The sequence below is a fragment of the Ochotona curzoniae genome, unplaced genomic scaffold (genome assembly GCF_017591425.1).
Source record: "Ochotona curzoniae isolate NIBS_2020 unplaced genomic scaffold, NIBS_Ocur_1.0 contig_2754, whole genome shotgun sequence".
Taxonomy (NCBI): Eukaryota; Metazoa; Chordata; class Mammalia; order Lagomorpha; family Ochotonidae; genus Ochotona; species Ochotona curzoniae.
The window spans coordinates 392931-407491 of NW_024465582.1; the positions used below are offsets into that span (position 1 = coordinate 392931).

Below are 14561 nucleotides of genomic sequence, written 5' to 3' on the forward strand. Positions count from 1 at the left end.
CAGAATGTTCAAAACCCGCAAACTGGGGTGGCCAGCAGGCCCAGGCTGCCTTGGCAGCCAGAGGGACCCAGCACGCACCGACCACCAAGTCTGACCACAGGGACAAATCGTGTCCCTTCCCATCTGTTCCCTTGGTGAAAGTCGCACCAAGGACACGACACGAGGCTGCCAGTCCCAAGTCATCGGGTTTTATTGAGCACGGGCAGACCTGGCCCAGGGTTGCTGCAGGGCAGGGGTCAGGAGGGCAAGCATCCGCTGGGTCTGGCGTCAGGGACTTCACTGGAAACCCCTTCATGTGCCGTTGGGGAGGGGGCTGCCCCCCCCAGCATCTTGGCTTGTTCACCTCCATCACAGGCTCTTCACGCATGAAGCCACAACCTGGCATCTACCCCGTGGGGACCTGGGGACACCCTGCACACTGCAGCCTGAGGGAGGGGCCTGGCACGAGTGGGGTGTCGGCTGCAGGAGGGGCACCTCCCAGGGCCCACACAGGGAAGTGGCTCTGTAGAAAAGGGATCTGAAAAGGGGCAGTCCCGCCCCAACAGGAAGTGACATAGAAAACCGTCTCTGAAGATTAAAAAACATTGGGCTGTAGCCTGTGAGGACCACATGGCTCCCAATTCCCCTTAGTCCCGTTTCTTGGAGAGTGGCCTGGGCCCCGGGTACGTGCTGGCCGGGCTGAAGTCAGCGCAGAAACCATTGGGTGTGGGCACAGCAAGTAAGCAGCCATCCGGGGATGCCCGCGCAGGGGACAGGTACTCTTTGGCAAAGTCGGGGTGTGCCTCAGCGAACCTGCGGAAGTCAGCTGCAAACAGAGGGCATGTGTGGGTCCCAGGGTCTTGTGGGGTGCTGCCCTTGCTGGGCAGCTGGTGTCTGGGCCACCTGCTTGCACCACACAGGCCTGCCTACTCACCAAACACGATCCTGCCCTTGCTGTCAGCATCGATGGCCTGGAACAGCTCAGCCACATCGAGCTCTGCCACGCCCAGCGCGGTCTTGAGGATGCTGCCCAGGGCGTCCTCATCTATGCTGCCGTCCTCCTGCGAGCCGTACACCTGCGAGGCCACGGTGCTCACTGGTCATCCAGGTTTGGGGGCTGCAGGACCCAGAGCGCCGCACGCCACCTGGTGGTCACAGGCAGGACTGCACCTGCTCCAAGGGCCCAGCACCCACCGAAACATCTGGAAGGTGGGGAGGTCCTCTGGGTGCCTCCTGAGCTGTCAGACACCCCGTCCCCACTACAGGCCTGTCCCTGGCACAGCCCTGACCTCAGCAGAGGGTCCCCTGGAGTGAGAGTGTTCTCAGGAATGACTGGTAACAGGCCAGGGCTGAGGGACAAGAGACATGCGGGTAACAGAGGTGAGCTGCTGCAGGTGACCGCTAACATCTCCACACGGTAGGCCACTTCTCGGGAGTGTGGCCAGGAGGGGAGCTGCTGGGGTGTCCCACTCCACCCCATGGGCTACTGAACCAAGCTGCCAAGCCCCGGGGCCAACCCCGTGGCGTCTGTGATCAGAGCTAGGGCCTGGCCATTCCTGAGGAGCTCCATTCCTCCTGGCTGCCCATCCTCCACCAAGTCCCTGTGGGACTGGGGCCACACATGGGGGGCTCAGAGGTGCTAAGAAGAGGCTACACCTGCAGCCCTGCAGCCAGGCTGACCAGAGGCCATGGCGGATGCCTGAGTGGTGTGCACCATGTGTTCTTGCATTTGTGGCCAGCCAGGTGCCCAATGTTGGGTCACACTGTGGGGATGGGCAGAGCAGACCTGGGAGCAAGGGGCCTCCCCCACTAAGGCATCATGGCATCCTCCACCTGCACTTGCCTGGAAGGCCAGCTGCATGGTGTCCAGGGTCCGGGACGGCCTGCACACCACTGACAGGGCGACCACATACTCACGCAGGTCCACCTCGCCGGCCCCACCCTGCAGGAGACATGGCCTCAGTTGGGGCCCAGACTCGCCCCAGTCCTCCCAGAGCTGGTGTTCCACTTGGGCCACAGAGCACAGGAGACAGTGCAGAGCCCATGAATGAGGGGTGACTACACTGGGCATGGCACATGGAGTAGAAATGAAGCCAGGCTGAGGTCCCTGGCTCCTGGTGCACCTGTCACCAGGATGACACAGCTGCCTCATGTCCCCACTACGGCATCTGGAGGTGCTTACCTCATCAAACAGTGCAAACAGGTCCTCTAGTGCCGGCGACACAGCCACCTCCAGGCACTTGGCAAACTGCGCCAGGCTGACTTTACTTGGCCCCTGCTGCCTAGCGCGCCCTGCGTACCTGCACAGTTCGAGTTTCTCGGGCTTCAGCCTGCATTGGGTGGACAGGGAAGAGGTGGATGCTGGGGACACCGAGTCCCAGGAGAGGGCAAGGGTGGGCACAGGGGCTGGCACCACCCCTGTGGGAGTATTCACCCTGGCCCTGGCCCTGCCCCTGTGGGAACACTCACCCAGGCCCTGCCTCTGTCCTGTGGGAGCACTCACCCAGACCCTGCCTCTGTCCTGTGGGAGCACTCACCCAGGCCCTGCCTCTGTCCTGTGGGAGCACTCACCCAGACCCTGCCTCTGTCCTGTGGGAGCACTCACCCAGACCCTGCCTCTGTCCTGTGGGAGCACTCACCCAGGCCCTGCCTCTGTCCTGTGGGAGCACTCACCCTGGCCCTGCCCCTGTGGGAACACTCACCCAGGCCCCGTCCCTGTGGGAGCACTCACCCAGACCCTGCCTCTGTCCTGTGGGAGCACTCACCCAGGCCCCGTCCCTGCCCCGTGCAGCATGCTGTCTCACCCCAGGCCCCGCACCAGCCGTGCAAACTCCAACAGGCAGGTGTCGGCCGGCAGCCTCAGGTGCCCCTCAGCGAGGGCCAGCTGGCAGTCCTCAAAGGTGTAGTCAGTCACGGTGACACCCAGGGCCCTGCGAGACACGGGGCGCCATCAGCCTGCGCCTACCTTGCCCTTGGTGACAGGCAGGGTTGGGGCAGGCACATTGAGCATGGGTGCACTGCATGGGGCGAGGCCACAGGGAGGGTTGAGGTTGGGGGGTGGAGGGTAGCACAGCTGAGGTGCCTACTGCTCACTTAACCTTGGGTCCCAGCCCAGTGCTCAGCAGGGGCTTCACATGGGAGAAGCCATGCCCTGGGGGAACCCCAGGTCCCCTGCAACCTGGGATCCCCAAATCCTGAGGGGACAGCCTTTCCCATGAGTCCCCCAGACATAGTACCCACAGAGCCAGAACCTCCCAGGGTCACAGACTCCTTCCTGAGCATGTAGGGGACACAGCCCGGGAGCTGGGGGACAGTCTGGTGACCTACGGCCACATTGTGACTGCCCTCAGTCAGCTCTGAGGCTGCGCTGTCCTGGCCCATCCCATAGATACGAGCCTCAGGCCAGTAGGGCCCATGGACAAGCACAAGGCTGCCCTCCCGCCCCCGCCCCTGGCGACTGCTCAGATACAAGTGACACAGGCCAGCAGGGGCAATCACAGGACCCACAAGAACGAGGACTCCCCCACACCAGGCCTTCCTGCCCCTCACGCTCCCCAAGACCAGTGGTGTACCTTGCCAGACAGGAGTCAGGGAGGGACTCAGCAGAAGGGTCCAGGCAGCCCCACCCTGGCTGAGGGCCTCAAAGGTGTAGTCCCAGGACCTCAGCAGGCACCTGCACCCAGACTCTGGCTGGGTCCCAGGATGACAGCTCTGCGCTGGCAGCCGGGGGCTTCGAAGCACCATTCTGCCTGCACCTGCAGGAGCCACTCACTCTGCCATGACGCGCCGCACGTTGCTGGCGAACAGTGCGGGGTTCCGCTTCTCCTCCTCCGAGGGGTTGTACACCGGCAGAAACTGAGGGCGACAGAGTGGCCACATTGCTCCGGGCTGCCTGGAGCCACCACGAGGGACCAGTGGCTGGCTGACCCCATAGAGCTCTGTCCCCAAGGATCTGACCCACTGGGGGACCCTGTGCCACATACCAACACCCATGTGTGTGACACTTGCTAACCACACACCAACACCCATGTATACAACACATGCTAACACCCACGTGCGTCACGCACCCACACCCATGTGTGCCACTCACCCACTGAACACACACGCATTCTCCTACCCACAGAATACCTGCACCTGCATATCACCACACAAACTCCAGATGTATGTGACTCTGTGCACATGCGCACAACAGGCCAGAGCCTCACTCAGTTCCTGTTCCATGAAGACCCAGGAAACCCTACTCTTCGCTCGTGGCCACGCCAGCACTGCACAGCAGTGAGCTCCACAGTCCCTGCTTGGGAGTGCAGGTCACGGTGGGGCACAGTGTCGGTCCTGCACGCGGACAGTGGCTCCGGGCCCCCAACGATGGCCCAGGCTCCTGATGCTCATCGAGAAACTCAGGAAATGCACAGTGCTGTCCCGGTCCTCCTGCCCCACGGTCACTCTGGGACGCTGCAGTGAGCCCGGCTTGTGCATCCCACCCCCCGAGGGACCCCGTCACACACTGTCCTGCCACCTGTCCACCCCCACCCCCCGAGGGACCCCGTCACACAGTGACCTACCGCCTGTCCACCCCCACCCCAAGGGACCCCATCACACAGTGATCTACCGCCTGTCCACCCCCACCCCCGAGGGACCCCGTCACACACTGTCCTGCCACCTGTCCACCCCCACCCCCCGAGGGACCCCGTCACACAGTGACCTACCGCCTGTCCACCCCCACCCCCGAGGGACCCCGTCACACAGTGACCTACCGCCTGTCCACCCCCACCCCCGAGGGACCCCGTCACACAGTGACCTACCGCCTGTCCACACCCACCCCCGAGGGACCCCGTCACACACTATCCTGCCACCTGTCCACACCCACCCATGAGGGACCCCATCACACAGTGACCCGTCGCCTGTCCATGCTGCTGGGGCACCAACCTCAATCTCTACCCGATTATGGAACTGGCACAGCGTCAGCCACAGGATTTTCAACCTTGAAACAGGGAATGGACGAGGGTCAGGGCAGGATGTGGACCAGCTTCCTCCATGAGCTGGCCTGTCCCAGTGGCCAGAGCCCAGGCCTGGGATCCCACAGCCATGCGCAGAGCTGAAGCTGCCCAAGCCTGCCCCTTGGCCTGTCTGCTTAGCACCTGCCCATAGCCTGGCCAACGGCTGCCTTCCAGTCTGGGATACTGTGCCGCATTCAGGGCCTGTGGACATGGGGACACGCAGGTACGCCTGCTGTCTGTGCCCCTGACCTCTGTGGAGGTGACTACCACTGGCCAGAGAGTACTGGAAATCTGTCCATTCCTCCCTGGTGCTCAAGTCCCTCCTAGCACTGTCTACCCTGGGCCCAGCTCCCCTTCCAACCTCTGCCCACTTGCTCTCTTGGTAGCTTCCTCCTGCCACAACAGCACAATGGATCCTGGGCATCTGTCTGGGGTGGGATGCTCACCACCGCAGAGCCAGCCGCCTGCACCACCACTGTCCCTGCCCCGGCCATGGTGAGGGTGAGGGGGAGCGAGCACCAGGCAGAACCCAGGTGGGAGGTTAAAGTTCCCGCAAGTGGGGCCAGTAGAGGCAGCTGGGGTGCTGCACCAAGCTCCCACTGTTCCCCATGGCTATGAAATGCACTTGAGACGCCTGCCGAGCAGCCACTGCAGACATGACAGCGATGGTGGTGTGGTGTCCAACTTACGCTCCAGGTCCCTGCCACGTCCACGTGATGGTGTCCTGGGGCAGAGGGGTAGGAACAAGGGGTTTGAGATCAGCAAAGGCCACCCTGGCCCCCAGAGATCTGGTAGCCACCCCACACGGCCTAATCAATCCCGCTGCAAGGGGGACATACCACCTGTCTCGATGTCCCCTAGGTCTTTGCCCAAGGCCCACTCAGCTGACCCTACAGCTACTGCCAGCCTGCACCTCCCTCCTTCTGCTGCCACTGGGATCAGGGTGAGCCTGGCAAGCCTGCTGTGCTGCCCTTGCCTGGCTACCTGAGTCTGTCGCAACTCTGTCCCCTCCTGTCCACCAACCACATACCCCTTCCTGTCCCCCCACCATATGTGTCCTCTCCTGTCGCCCCCAGCTCCCCACCACCCGTGCCCCCTAGGTCAGCTGCTGGCCGCTGGCCCCATCACCACACTGGGAACCCCCAGCCCTAGCAGGGAGCTAGGAAGGTGACAGGCACACACCAGGACCCCGCCTTCACAAACCTCTTCCACAACATACCAGCTTGTTTGGGTAGCGCAGGACCACGGGCTGCACGGGGACCCCAGGAATGAAGGCACCTGTGGAGACAGCCAGGCTGTGGGTACTGCTGGCCAGGGGTCCTGTCCACGTCACCCAGCCCCTGCACTGACTGCCCAGGGTGGGAGGGAGTGTGGGGTCACTGCTGGGTACTTGCCCCCACCGGCTCCCGCGCTGGCTGTGTTAGGGTCTGCTCTGCACACACGCACGTGCACCCCAGGATTCGGCCCTCCATTGCCTTCCAGCCTCATCTCGGCTGGTGGTAGCCCAGTCTGGACCTGCCTTTTCGTCACAGACACCTGCCAGGCTCCTGAGGGACTGGGAACAGCTTGGATCTCCTGGGGCCCTCCCCTGGTCCTAGGGACCCTGCTGCCTGGCCCTAGCATGTTCTGCTGTGGCCACACCATAACACATCAGGTGGCTGTCTGCTCAGTCGTACACAGCAGCCATCTCCAGGCAGTACGGTCACTTCCTCCATGGGGCCCAGTCGAGGCTGACAACGGTGGGTATGCCCTCAGCTCAGCCATCCCATCTGTGCACCTTTGCCCACACCCAGGGCTTCTGTCCAATTTCCTAAAGTGGGAACCCAGACAAGACGTGCCTCTAGACGCACATGCCACACCTGAATGAGACCATGCCAGCCCCACCCCCTGCTAAGCCAGGTGAGATGCCATCTCAAGGGCACCTGTGTCTCTGTCCCGCCTGATACAGGCGCAGGCGGCAGTCCTTCCATGCCTGGCACCAGTACAGCAATGTGGATGCAGGCAGCCCTGGGGGATGAGAGAACTGGGGACCTAGGAAGGCTCCTGAAGGACACCGCACATGGCCTTGTGGAACCCCCTTCGTGCTGTGAGGGTCTACCAGGACTCTCTGTGGGAGAGGTGAGGACTGCTCATCGCAAGGAGCCCCATGTGAGCCTTGGGGAAGTAGACAGAGTAGCCCTGGCCCTGGGAGCCACTGGCCAAGCCCACGGCCGGACAGGGCCACACGCAGCAGTGGATCCGCATGGCCAAGGGCTTATGGCTTGCCTCATCCTACCTTGAGCCTCCCTGGGGAGGGTAATCCCTGGTCCCAGGCTGGACCCACCCAGCATGGAGAGGGCTGGCTATGTCGCCCCAAGAGCAGCAGGGGGGAGGTACCTACCAGGCTTGAAGGTGATGAGGCAGGTCCTGTTGGTGCAGGTGCCTTCTGGGAAAATCATGATCTGGGGGCGAGGGGACGGGGCATCAGCACTGAAGCTACGGATGGGACCTGGCACTCCAGGCCCCCAGTCTGGCACAAGGGCCAGGGCCCAGCTTGCCCGCTCTCAGTCAGGTCAGCACTGAGGCCACAAGTGGGACCCGGTGCAGGGGTCAGCGGCACGGGGCGGGCCGAGCCGAGCGGGTGTCGGTCAGCGGCACGGGCGGGCCGAGCAGGCACTGGTCAATACCTGGGGCCACGTCCCCTTGGACTGCGCCCGCCGCTTGATCTCCTCCACCGTCTTCCTGCGAGAGTCCTGGTCTGCGCGGGACACGAACACTGGCCGGATGTATCTGATCAGAGCTGAGGGGGACAGGGTGAGCAGGACTGGGTTTCCCCACACCCTCAGGCCAGGCCACAGGCTGGGTCCTTGGATTCACAGGGTGACAGGCGACACCCACAGAGCCAGGACCCGCCACAAGCCCTAAGCATCCGCTTCCCACTGCCCACAGTGACAGCCGGCGGCCCAGTGTGACCAGCACACCGCTCGGTGGGACTCCGTCCAAGCCCAGGACTCCCCCAGGGCGGGTCACTCACTTCCCCAGATCGGGATGTCCCTGCTCTCAGCCTTCATCACGATGGACGACATCGTCATAGTGACAGGAATAGCATCAAAGTAGGAGGAGTGGGGGGCGAGCGTGAAGACGGCTGCCTCGGAGGGCAGAGCCTGCTGCCCCTTCACGGTCACCCAGTGGAAGCCGCCGGCGAACCACATGGCCCGCATGATGGCCTTGAGCAGGAGGTCCACAGCCCTGCAGCAACAGGGAAGGCACGCGTGTCCAGCACGCCCATCATGCAAGGGAAGCAGACACCCAAGGGCCCTCACACACCCCCAAGTGGATGGCATGTCCAGCAGATGGAGTTCACTGTGGTCTGGCCTGGTCCCACTGGATATGCAGTGGGCAGACCGCTGAGATCCTGTGCCCTGCTAAGGGCAGCACTGGGCCTGGTTCCAGCGGGTGGCCGCCCAAGGCTGGTACTTCCCCTGAGACTGGCCAGAAACGGCCATGCGGGCATCTGATTTCTGGACTGTGAAGATGTGGTGGCTGGCTCGCACTTGGCCACTTCCGGCACTGCCAGTCACCAGGGTCCAGGGAGTCAGCATGGCCTAGACATGGCCAACACTGACAAAGTGGCAAGCAGCAAGGAGCCCACCTGGCTCCAGGGCTGGCAGAGGACATGCCCCGGGCAGCTGCAGGGCAGAACAGGCACAACAGACAGGCCCTGTGGGTGGGAGACACTGGGGCCAGCATGCAACTGTTGCTGCTATTCACCTGCGCCACAAGGCCAGAGGCCGCTCAGGCTCCTGGTCGGCAGGTCCCAGCGAAGCCAGCAGTGCAAAGGGCCAGGCCAGCAGCATCATGAAGGCCGCACACAGGAGCCGGATGGGGAAGAGCGTCAGCGTCATGAAGACCACCTGGGGGACAGATGAGCATGAGCCTGTGAAGACCAACTGGGGGTCAGGCAGGTGTGAGCTCACGGGGACACCTGGGGGACAGATGAGCGTGAGCCTGTGAAGACCAACTGGGGGACAGGCAGGTGTGAGCTCACGGGAGACACTTGGCGGACAGGCAGGTGTGAGCTCATGGAGACACTTGGCGGACAGGCAGGTATAAGCCGGTGAAGACCACCTGGGGGACAGGCAGGTGAACACAGCATGAGGGGACAGAATGTCGGGCAGGACCGGGGACATGTTGGGTGCCTGGCTCCTGTCCCCCCACTCCAGGTCATCAGCAAGCACTTCCCGATCCACTGTGTCTACCACAATGGCAGCTGGGCTGCTGACCCCACATCAGAGGTGGCCTGGCCCATAGCCCTCGGGGTCTATGCTCCCCTCTGTCTGCACAGGAGCCGGATGGGGAAGAGCGTCAGCGTCATGAAGACCACCTGGGGAGACAGATGTACACCCCACCAGTGCCTGGTGATGCCTGTGGGGTCTTGTCCTCTGGGTCCCCACAGCCTTCAAGGGCAGATCTCTGTCCTCCTGGTCCCACCTCTGCTCTGAGCACACAGAACACACAACCGCTTCTCACCACTCTGGCCAGCCCAGGGACATGTGGGGTCAGTCAGGAAGTGACCCCCACTTCTAGGTGCCCAACCAGAAGCTAACGCCAGATGTGCTGCTGGGGTGCTGGTGTGCACCTTCTCCACTCCTGGGAGCCGCCTTGGGGAGCAGGTGGACCCCATGAGGCTGCCCCAGGGAAAGGAGGGTGGAAGGCCGCTCGGGTGAGGCTGTCGCGCAGGCGGTCTACTGAACACCCGGGGCAGGAGGACTGCTCCCAAGGAGACCAGCGCAGCAGGAAGGAGCAGGCCCACAGTCCCACACGGCGGGGTGGGGGGCTTGGGAGACACCCAGCAAAGGAGACCAGCGCGGCAGGAAGGGGCAGGCCCTCAGGCCGGGGGTGGGAGGCTTGGGTGACACCCAGCAAAGCAGACTGCACCAGGGCAGAACAAGCAGAGCCCAGGAATCACAGGTCTCCCGCGGCACCTGCTCAGGCACCTGAGCTCATGTCACCCGCACACACGGCCCCACTGCCTCAGCTCAGTGCAAATGAAGGCCCTGTGACACCAGCATGTACCTCTCACTGTGACCTAGGCCCTGGGGTCACTCGGGGTCACCCATCACCCACACTGTGACCCAAGCATCTGGGGGTTACTCAGGGTCACCTCTCACTCACACTGTGTCCTGGGCACCTGGGGGTCACCTGCCACCCACAGTGACCAGGCCCTGGGGGTCACTTGGGGTCACCCTTCACCCAAGTGTGATCCAGGCACCTGGGATCACTTGTCACCCACACTGTGACCTGAGACCTCAGGGTCACTGAATCTGGACACAGCTGTCCCAAGAGCTGGCTGTGTCCCATGAGGGTCCTCAACAGGAGGAGGAGATTCCTGGGGTTTCCAGGGCAGGGGTGCAGCTGTCGGGGGGGGGGTCTGCTTTGACGCATCTGATGTGCCTGGGTGAGCCAAGCACCCAGCTGTCCAGTAGCCACGAGAGGACAGAATCAAATCCCTCCTTTGGCAAAACACAGGGTGCCAACATGCAGGAAGGCCAACATGCAGGAAGCCTGTCCGGGAAGCTGGACAGAGGCACAGCGCCGAGTACAGGGCGCTGGGTGGGGGACGGGGCACAGTGCCGAGGACAGGGCTCTGGGTAGGGGACAGGGCGCTGGGTGGAGGATGGGGCATTGGGTGGAGGATGGGGCACAGCGCCGAGGATGGGGCACTGGGTGGGGGACGGGGCGCTGGATGGAGGATGGGACGCTGGGTGGGGGACGGGGTGCTGGGTGGGGGACGGGGCACAGTGCCAAGGACAGGGCACTGGGTAGGGGACGGGGCGCTGGGTGGGGGACGGGGCCCTGGGTGGAGGACAGGGCACTGGGTGGGGACGGGGCCCTGGGTGGGAGACAGACACTGGGTGGGGGATGGTGCGCTGGGTGGGGGACGGGGCACAGCGCCGAGGACAGGGCACTAGGTGGGGATGGGGTGCTGGGTGGGGGACGAGGCACAGCACTGAGGTGGGGCAGGGTGAAGTTACACACAGTCCCGGCTCCTGGACATGGTCACAGACCAGGGTCAGCGTGCCCCTCAGGCTCCCCTACTTCCAGGGTCCCTGAGCACGCACATACAGCGTGAGGGCCCAGCTACTGCCCAGCAGAGGCCAGCAGGGACCCCTGGGCTGGCTCCTGCCCTGGCCGGCCTCAGCCCCATATTTGTCGCAATGTACACTGCTACGAGCCTCAGGAGGAGCTGGCCCTGCGGAGGGGCTGGCATGCAATGTGTGTCGGACACAGCCTGTGTAGGGATATGCCCTTGGCCTGACCCTGGCCATAATCCTCTCTGTGGATTAAGCAGAGATGAGCTGAGCAGGACCAGGAAGGGAACTCCCTGGCTGGTTGGCACTGAGGCAGCCTGCCCAGGAAGCCCCATGTGCCGGTCACCAGCTCAAACATGGGCCCCAGCTAGGGGCCTACACCATGCACCATGCCATCGCCCTGCACTCCACACCCCTGCCGAGAAAGCAGGGACCCTTAGGGCTGGCGCTGTGGCACAGCAAGCTCATCTGCCACCTACAGTGCCAGCAACCCATAAAGGCATCCATTCCAGTCCAGCTCAGTTTCCCTTCCAGCTCCCTGCCTGCAGCCTGGGAGAGCAGCAGAGGACACTGGCTCAATGTGGGAGACCAGGAAGGAGCACCAGCCTTCAGCCTGACCCAGCTCTGGCCACCACAGCCATGTGGGGAGAGAACCAACGGAGCAACACTTCCTCTAGCTCAGCCTTTCAAATGAACAAACAAATCTTAAACAACAAGGAGGGCTCCAGCGTCTCTTCCGGTCTGGTCCGTGAACTCCAGGAGCTGCCCAACACCAGCCCAGCGTCCTGGGGGAGTACCTGGGGGCATCCCCACGTCGGGCCCTCATTTGCGGAAGTGGCTTTCCCCAGCCTCACTCAGTGAGATCTGCATCTGACCCAGGCTGGACCCACTCCAAGCAGCTGTGGGCACCCACTTCTGGGTAGGAACAAGAGGACTCCAGGGACTGGGACGGGAGGGGCGTCCTGTCCTGGGTGGAGAGTCCACATGGGGGAGGGGTCAGTGCGGCCTCCCGGGGGTGGCGTGGGGTGGGGGGACCAAGCATGTGCCAGGCGCACCTGTGGGTCACAAAGAGCGGAGGGGGTGGCCTGGGCACTCCAGGGGCTCCCCTTCTGCCCGCCTCTACCGTGCCCCAGGAGTCCCGACGGGAAGGAAGTTTGTTCGGGTCCTCAGGCCCCGGGCCGCAGCCCCTCAGGCCCCGGCGAGCAGCCCCTGACTCTGTCCGTGGCGGGAGGCGTTGGCTCTGGGAGCGGGCGTTCCCCGCGGTCGGAACGATGTGCGCACCGGGAAGCAGCAGGCAGCCCGGCGGGACTCTTCCACCCTCACCGCAGGCCGACGGGGTCCCACACACGAGGCTCGCCCGAGACAAAGTCGCTGCCAGGCGAGCCGCTGAGCCAGCTCGGGGGTCCCCGCGGCCGGGCCCGGGGGCGGGGCTGCGGGCGCGCGCGGGGATCGGGGATCAGGGATGCGGGGCGCGCCCGGGCGCAGGCCCCACGTCCCCCCGCGCCCCAGGACCCTGCCCCGCCTTCTCCGCCCCTGCCCCCGCGGGCCCCGCGCACCCACCTGGGCCTTCTGCAGGGCGCCGAGGCGCAGCTCGTGCACGAAGGGGTTCCGCCCCGGGGGCGCCAAGCGCGGCGCGTCGCCGGCCCCCGCGCCGGAGGCGGAGGTGGGGACGACCCGAGGCCCGCGCGTCCGCAGCCGCATGGCCGGCGCCCGCCGGGAGGAGAGCAGGACGCCGCGGGGCCGGGGCGCGGGCGAGGATGCGCCGCGGCGGGAGCGGGCCGGGCGCAGGCGCGGGCGCGGCGCGGCGTGACGTGGGCGGGCGAGGGGCGCGGCGAGGGGCGCAGGCGGGGCCTCCATCGAGCGCCGCCCCCTGCCCGCGGGAAGGGCGGCCCAGCCCGGGCGGCGCAGCCTCCTCCCGCGGGCGCCGATGCCGGGCTCGGTGGTCCCGGGGGTCCCGGGGGCGCACCGCGCAGTGGCCGGCGTCCGAGGGGTTGGGCCGGACCCTGACCCCCGGGCGCGCGGGGAGGGGGGCGGTCGGGGGAGCCCCCGGGCTGCGTCCCTGGGCCTGAACCCAGCAACTTCCTGGTCGAATTTTGCTAATTCCCGCGGGGAGGGGGCAGGGCCACGCCGGGAGTGCAGAGGAAGGTGCTGGCCCCGGGGGCTTCCCCATGTCCTCCGCCCGGCCCCGGAGACAGGAGTCACGCTGGGAGCCCAGGGTGGGGACTCCCAGGGAGCACCTGAGAGGCCGGAAGCCCCCTGGCCCGAAGCGAGGGTCCCCAAAGGCTGCCTGAGTCCCTGATCTACCCCTCCGTCTTTGCTGTCAATCAAATACAGACGACCAGGGGACAGCCTCCTGCGATCTACACCTGGACCTGCGGAGGCCGAGGGTCCTTCTCTGACGCCCCAGCTGGGCCTGGGATTCCTGGATTTTGGCTCCATTGTGATCTGTATGTGGCGGCTTCTGGGGACGGGGAGAAGAGAGGGCAAGGGGTCTGGCCAGTAGGATCTCCCCAACCCCCAGCTTTCTGCCCTGTCTGAGCCACCGTGGGAAGCTTGACCTAGCCATGAGAGGGTTCCCGTGTTGGTCCTTGGAGCCGGCAGGTGGGTGAGCTGGCCCTGGATAGGGGCTGGTGGCCAGGTCCAGGTGCAGTGGGAGGAGTGTACGCACGCGTGTGCCTGTGTGCCTCCCCAGGGTTATCTCCCACTGGTCCAGTCTCACTGGTGCGCACTGGGGAGGGTATACCCTGTCCCCTCCCCCCACCATTCTCCTGGACAGAGGACAGCCAGGAGTGGACATCTGCTATGCCCAGTCACAACAGGCAGTGTTGGGAGGTGCAGGCCAGACCAAGGCCAGAATAGGTCTGGGAGGAGGGCAGTGCAGGTCTTGAGCTGGGTTTGTGGAGGGAGGTCCCCAGGCAGAGGGGCCCTCCCAAGGGAAAGGAACAGGACTGAGCTGAGGGGTGGACAGGGCTGGGCCACCAGAGCAGTGCTGTGCCTTCATGGCACGCTGTGTCACGTCACACTCGTGTGCTGCTGGCACAGTTGGTGTTTGCTGTTGCCCACAGTGGACACAGCAGCATTTGGCGTGCCACGGGGCAGTGCTGAGAGTAGGGCAGCCTGGCAGGAGGCTGTCATAGGCCCCAAGGCCGGGTCACGGGCCTGGGTTTGCACGTGTTCTTTGCAGGGCTGAGGGATGCCTGCCGTACCGCTGGAGATGAGGGGCAGTGGGTTGGATGAGTGGAACAGTGGAGCCATGAGTGGACTGTTCACACACCCATGTGCACACCTGTGCATAAACTTGCACACACATACCCTGCTGAGCTGCTCATGGTACCCACCTTGCCAACACACTGGATGCATGCCAGGAGCTCTGGCCTGAGCATCACCCCAGGCTGCAGTTCCTGCTCAGGCTCACCTGACCCTTCCCGATGAGGCCCTTGTGCAAACTTTCAGCTCCAGCGGACACGATGAGGACTCTTACAGGATCACAGGTTTCCTCGGCTGAGTGGAGGGG

The 14561-nt window shown here is 64.5% G+C and overlaps 1 protein-coding gene across 1 annotated transcript; it reads right to left on the reverse strand.

The window, feature by feature from the left end:
• Positions 1-172: 172 nt before the first annotated feature.
• Positions 173-12793, reverse strand: LPCAT1 (lysophosphatidylcholine acyltransferase 1). Its single transcript, XM_040977382.1, has 14 exons — positions 12608-12793; positions 8727-8869; positions 7990-8204; positions 7643-7755; positions 7357-7417; positions 6196-6254; positions 5666-5700; positions 4906-4960; positions 3752-3834; positions 2784-2909; positions 2162-2309; positions 1823-1921; positions 914-1055; positions 173-805 (listed from the first exon to the last, which is right to left on the reverse strand). Exons 1-14 carry the CDS (start codon positions 12746-12748, stop codon positions 627-629), a joined length of 1599 nt encoding a protein of 532 aa, XP_040833316.1. The 5' UTR covers positions 12749-12793; the 3' UTR covers positions 173-626.
• Between the last annotated feature and the right edge of the window lie 1768 nt (positions 12794-14561).

Coding starts and splice junctions, on each gene's coding strand:
- LPCAT1 (XM_040977382.1), bottom strand. CDS start 12,748: ATGCGGCTGCGGACGCGCGGGCCTCGGGTCGTCCCCACCTCCGCCTCC. Junction 5,701..6,195: donor TGCGCTACCCAAACAAGCTG/GTATGTTGTGGA, acceptor CCTCTGCCCCAG/GACACCATCACGTGGACGTG. Junction 2,310..2,783: donor CGGCTGGTGCGGGGCCTGGG/GTGAGACAGCAT, acceptor CACCCAATGCAG/GCTGAAGCCCGAGAAACTCG.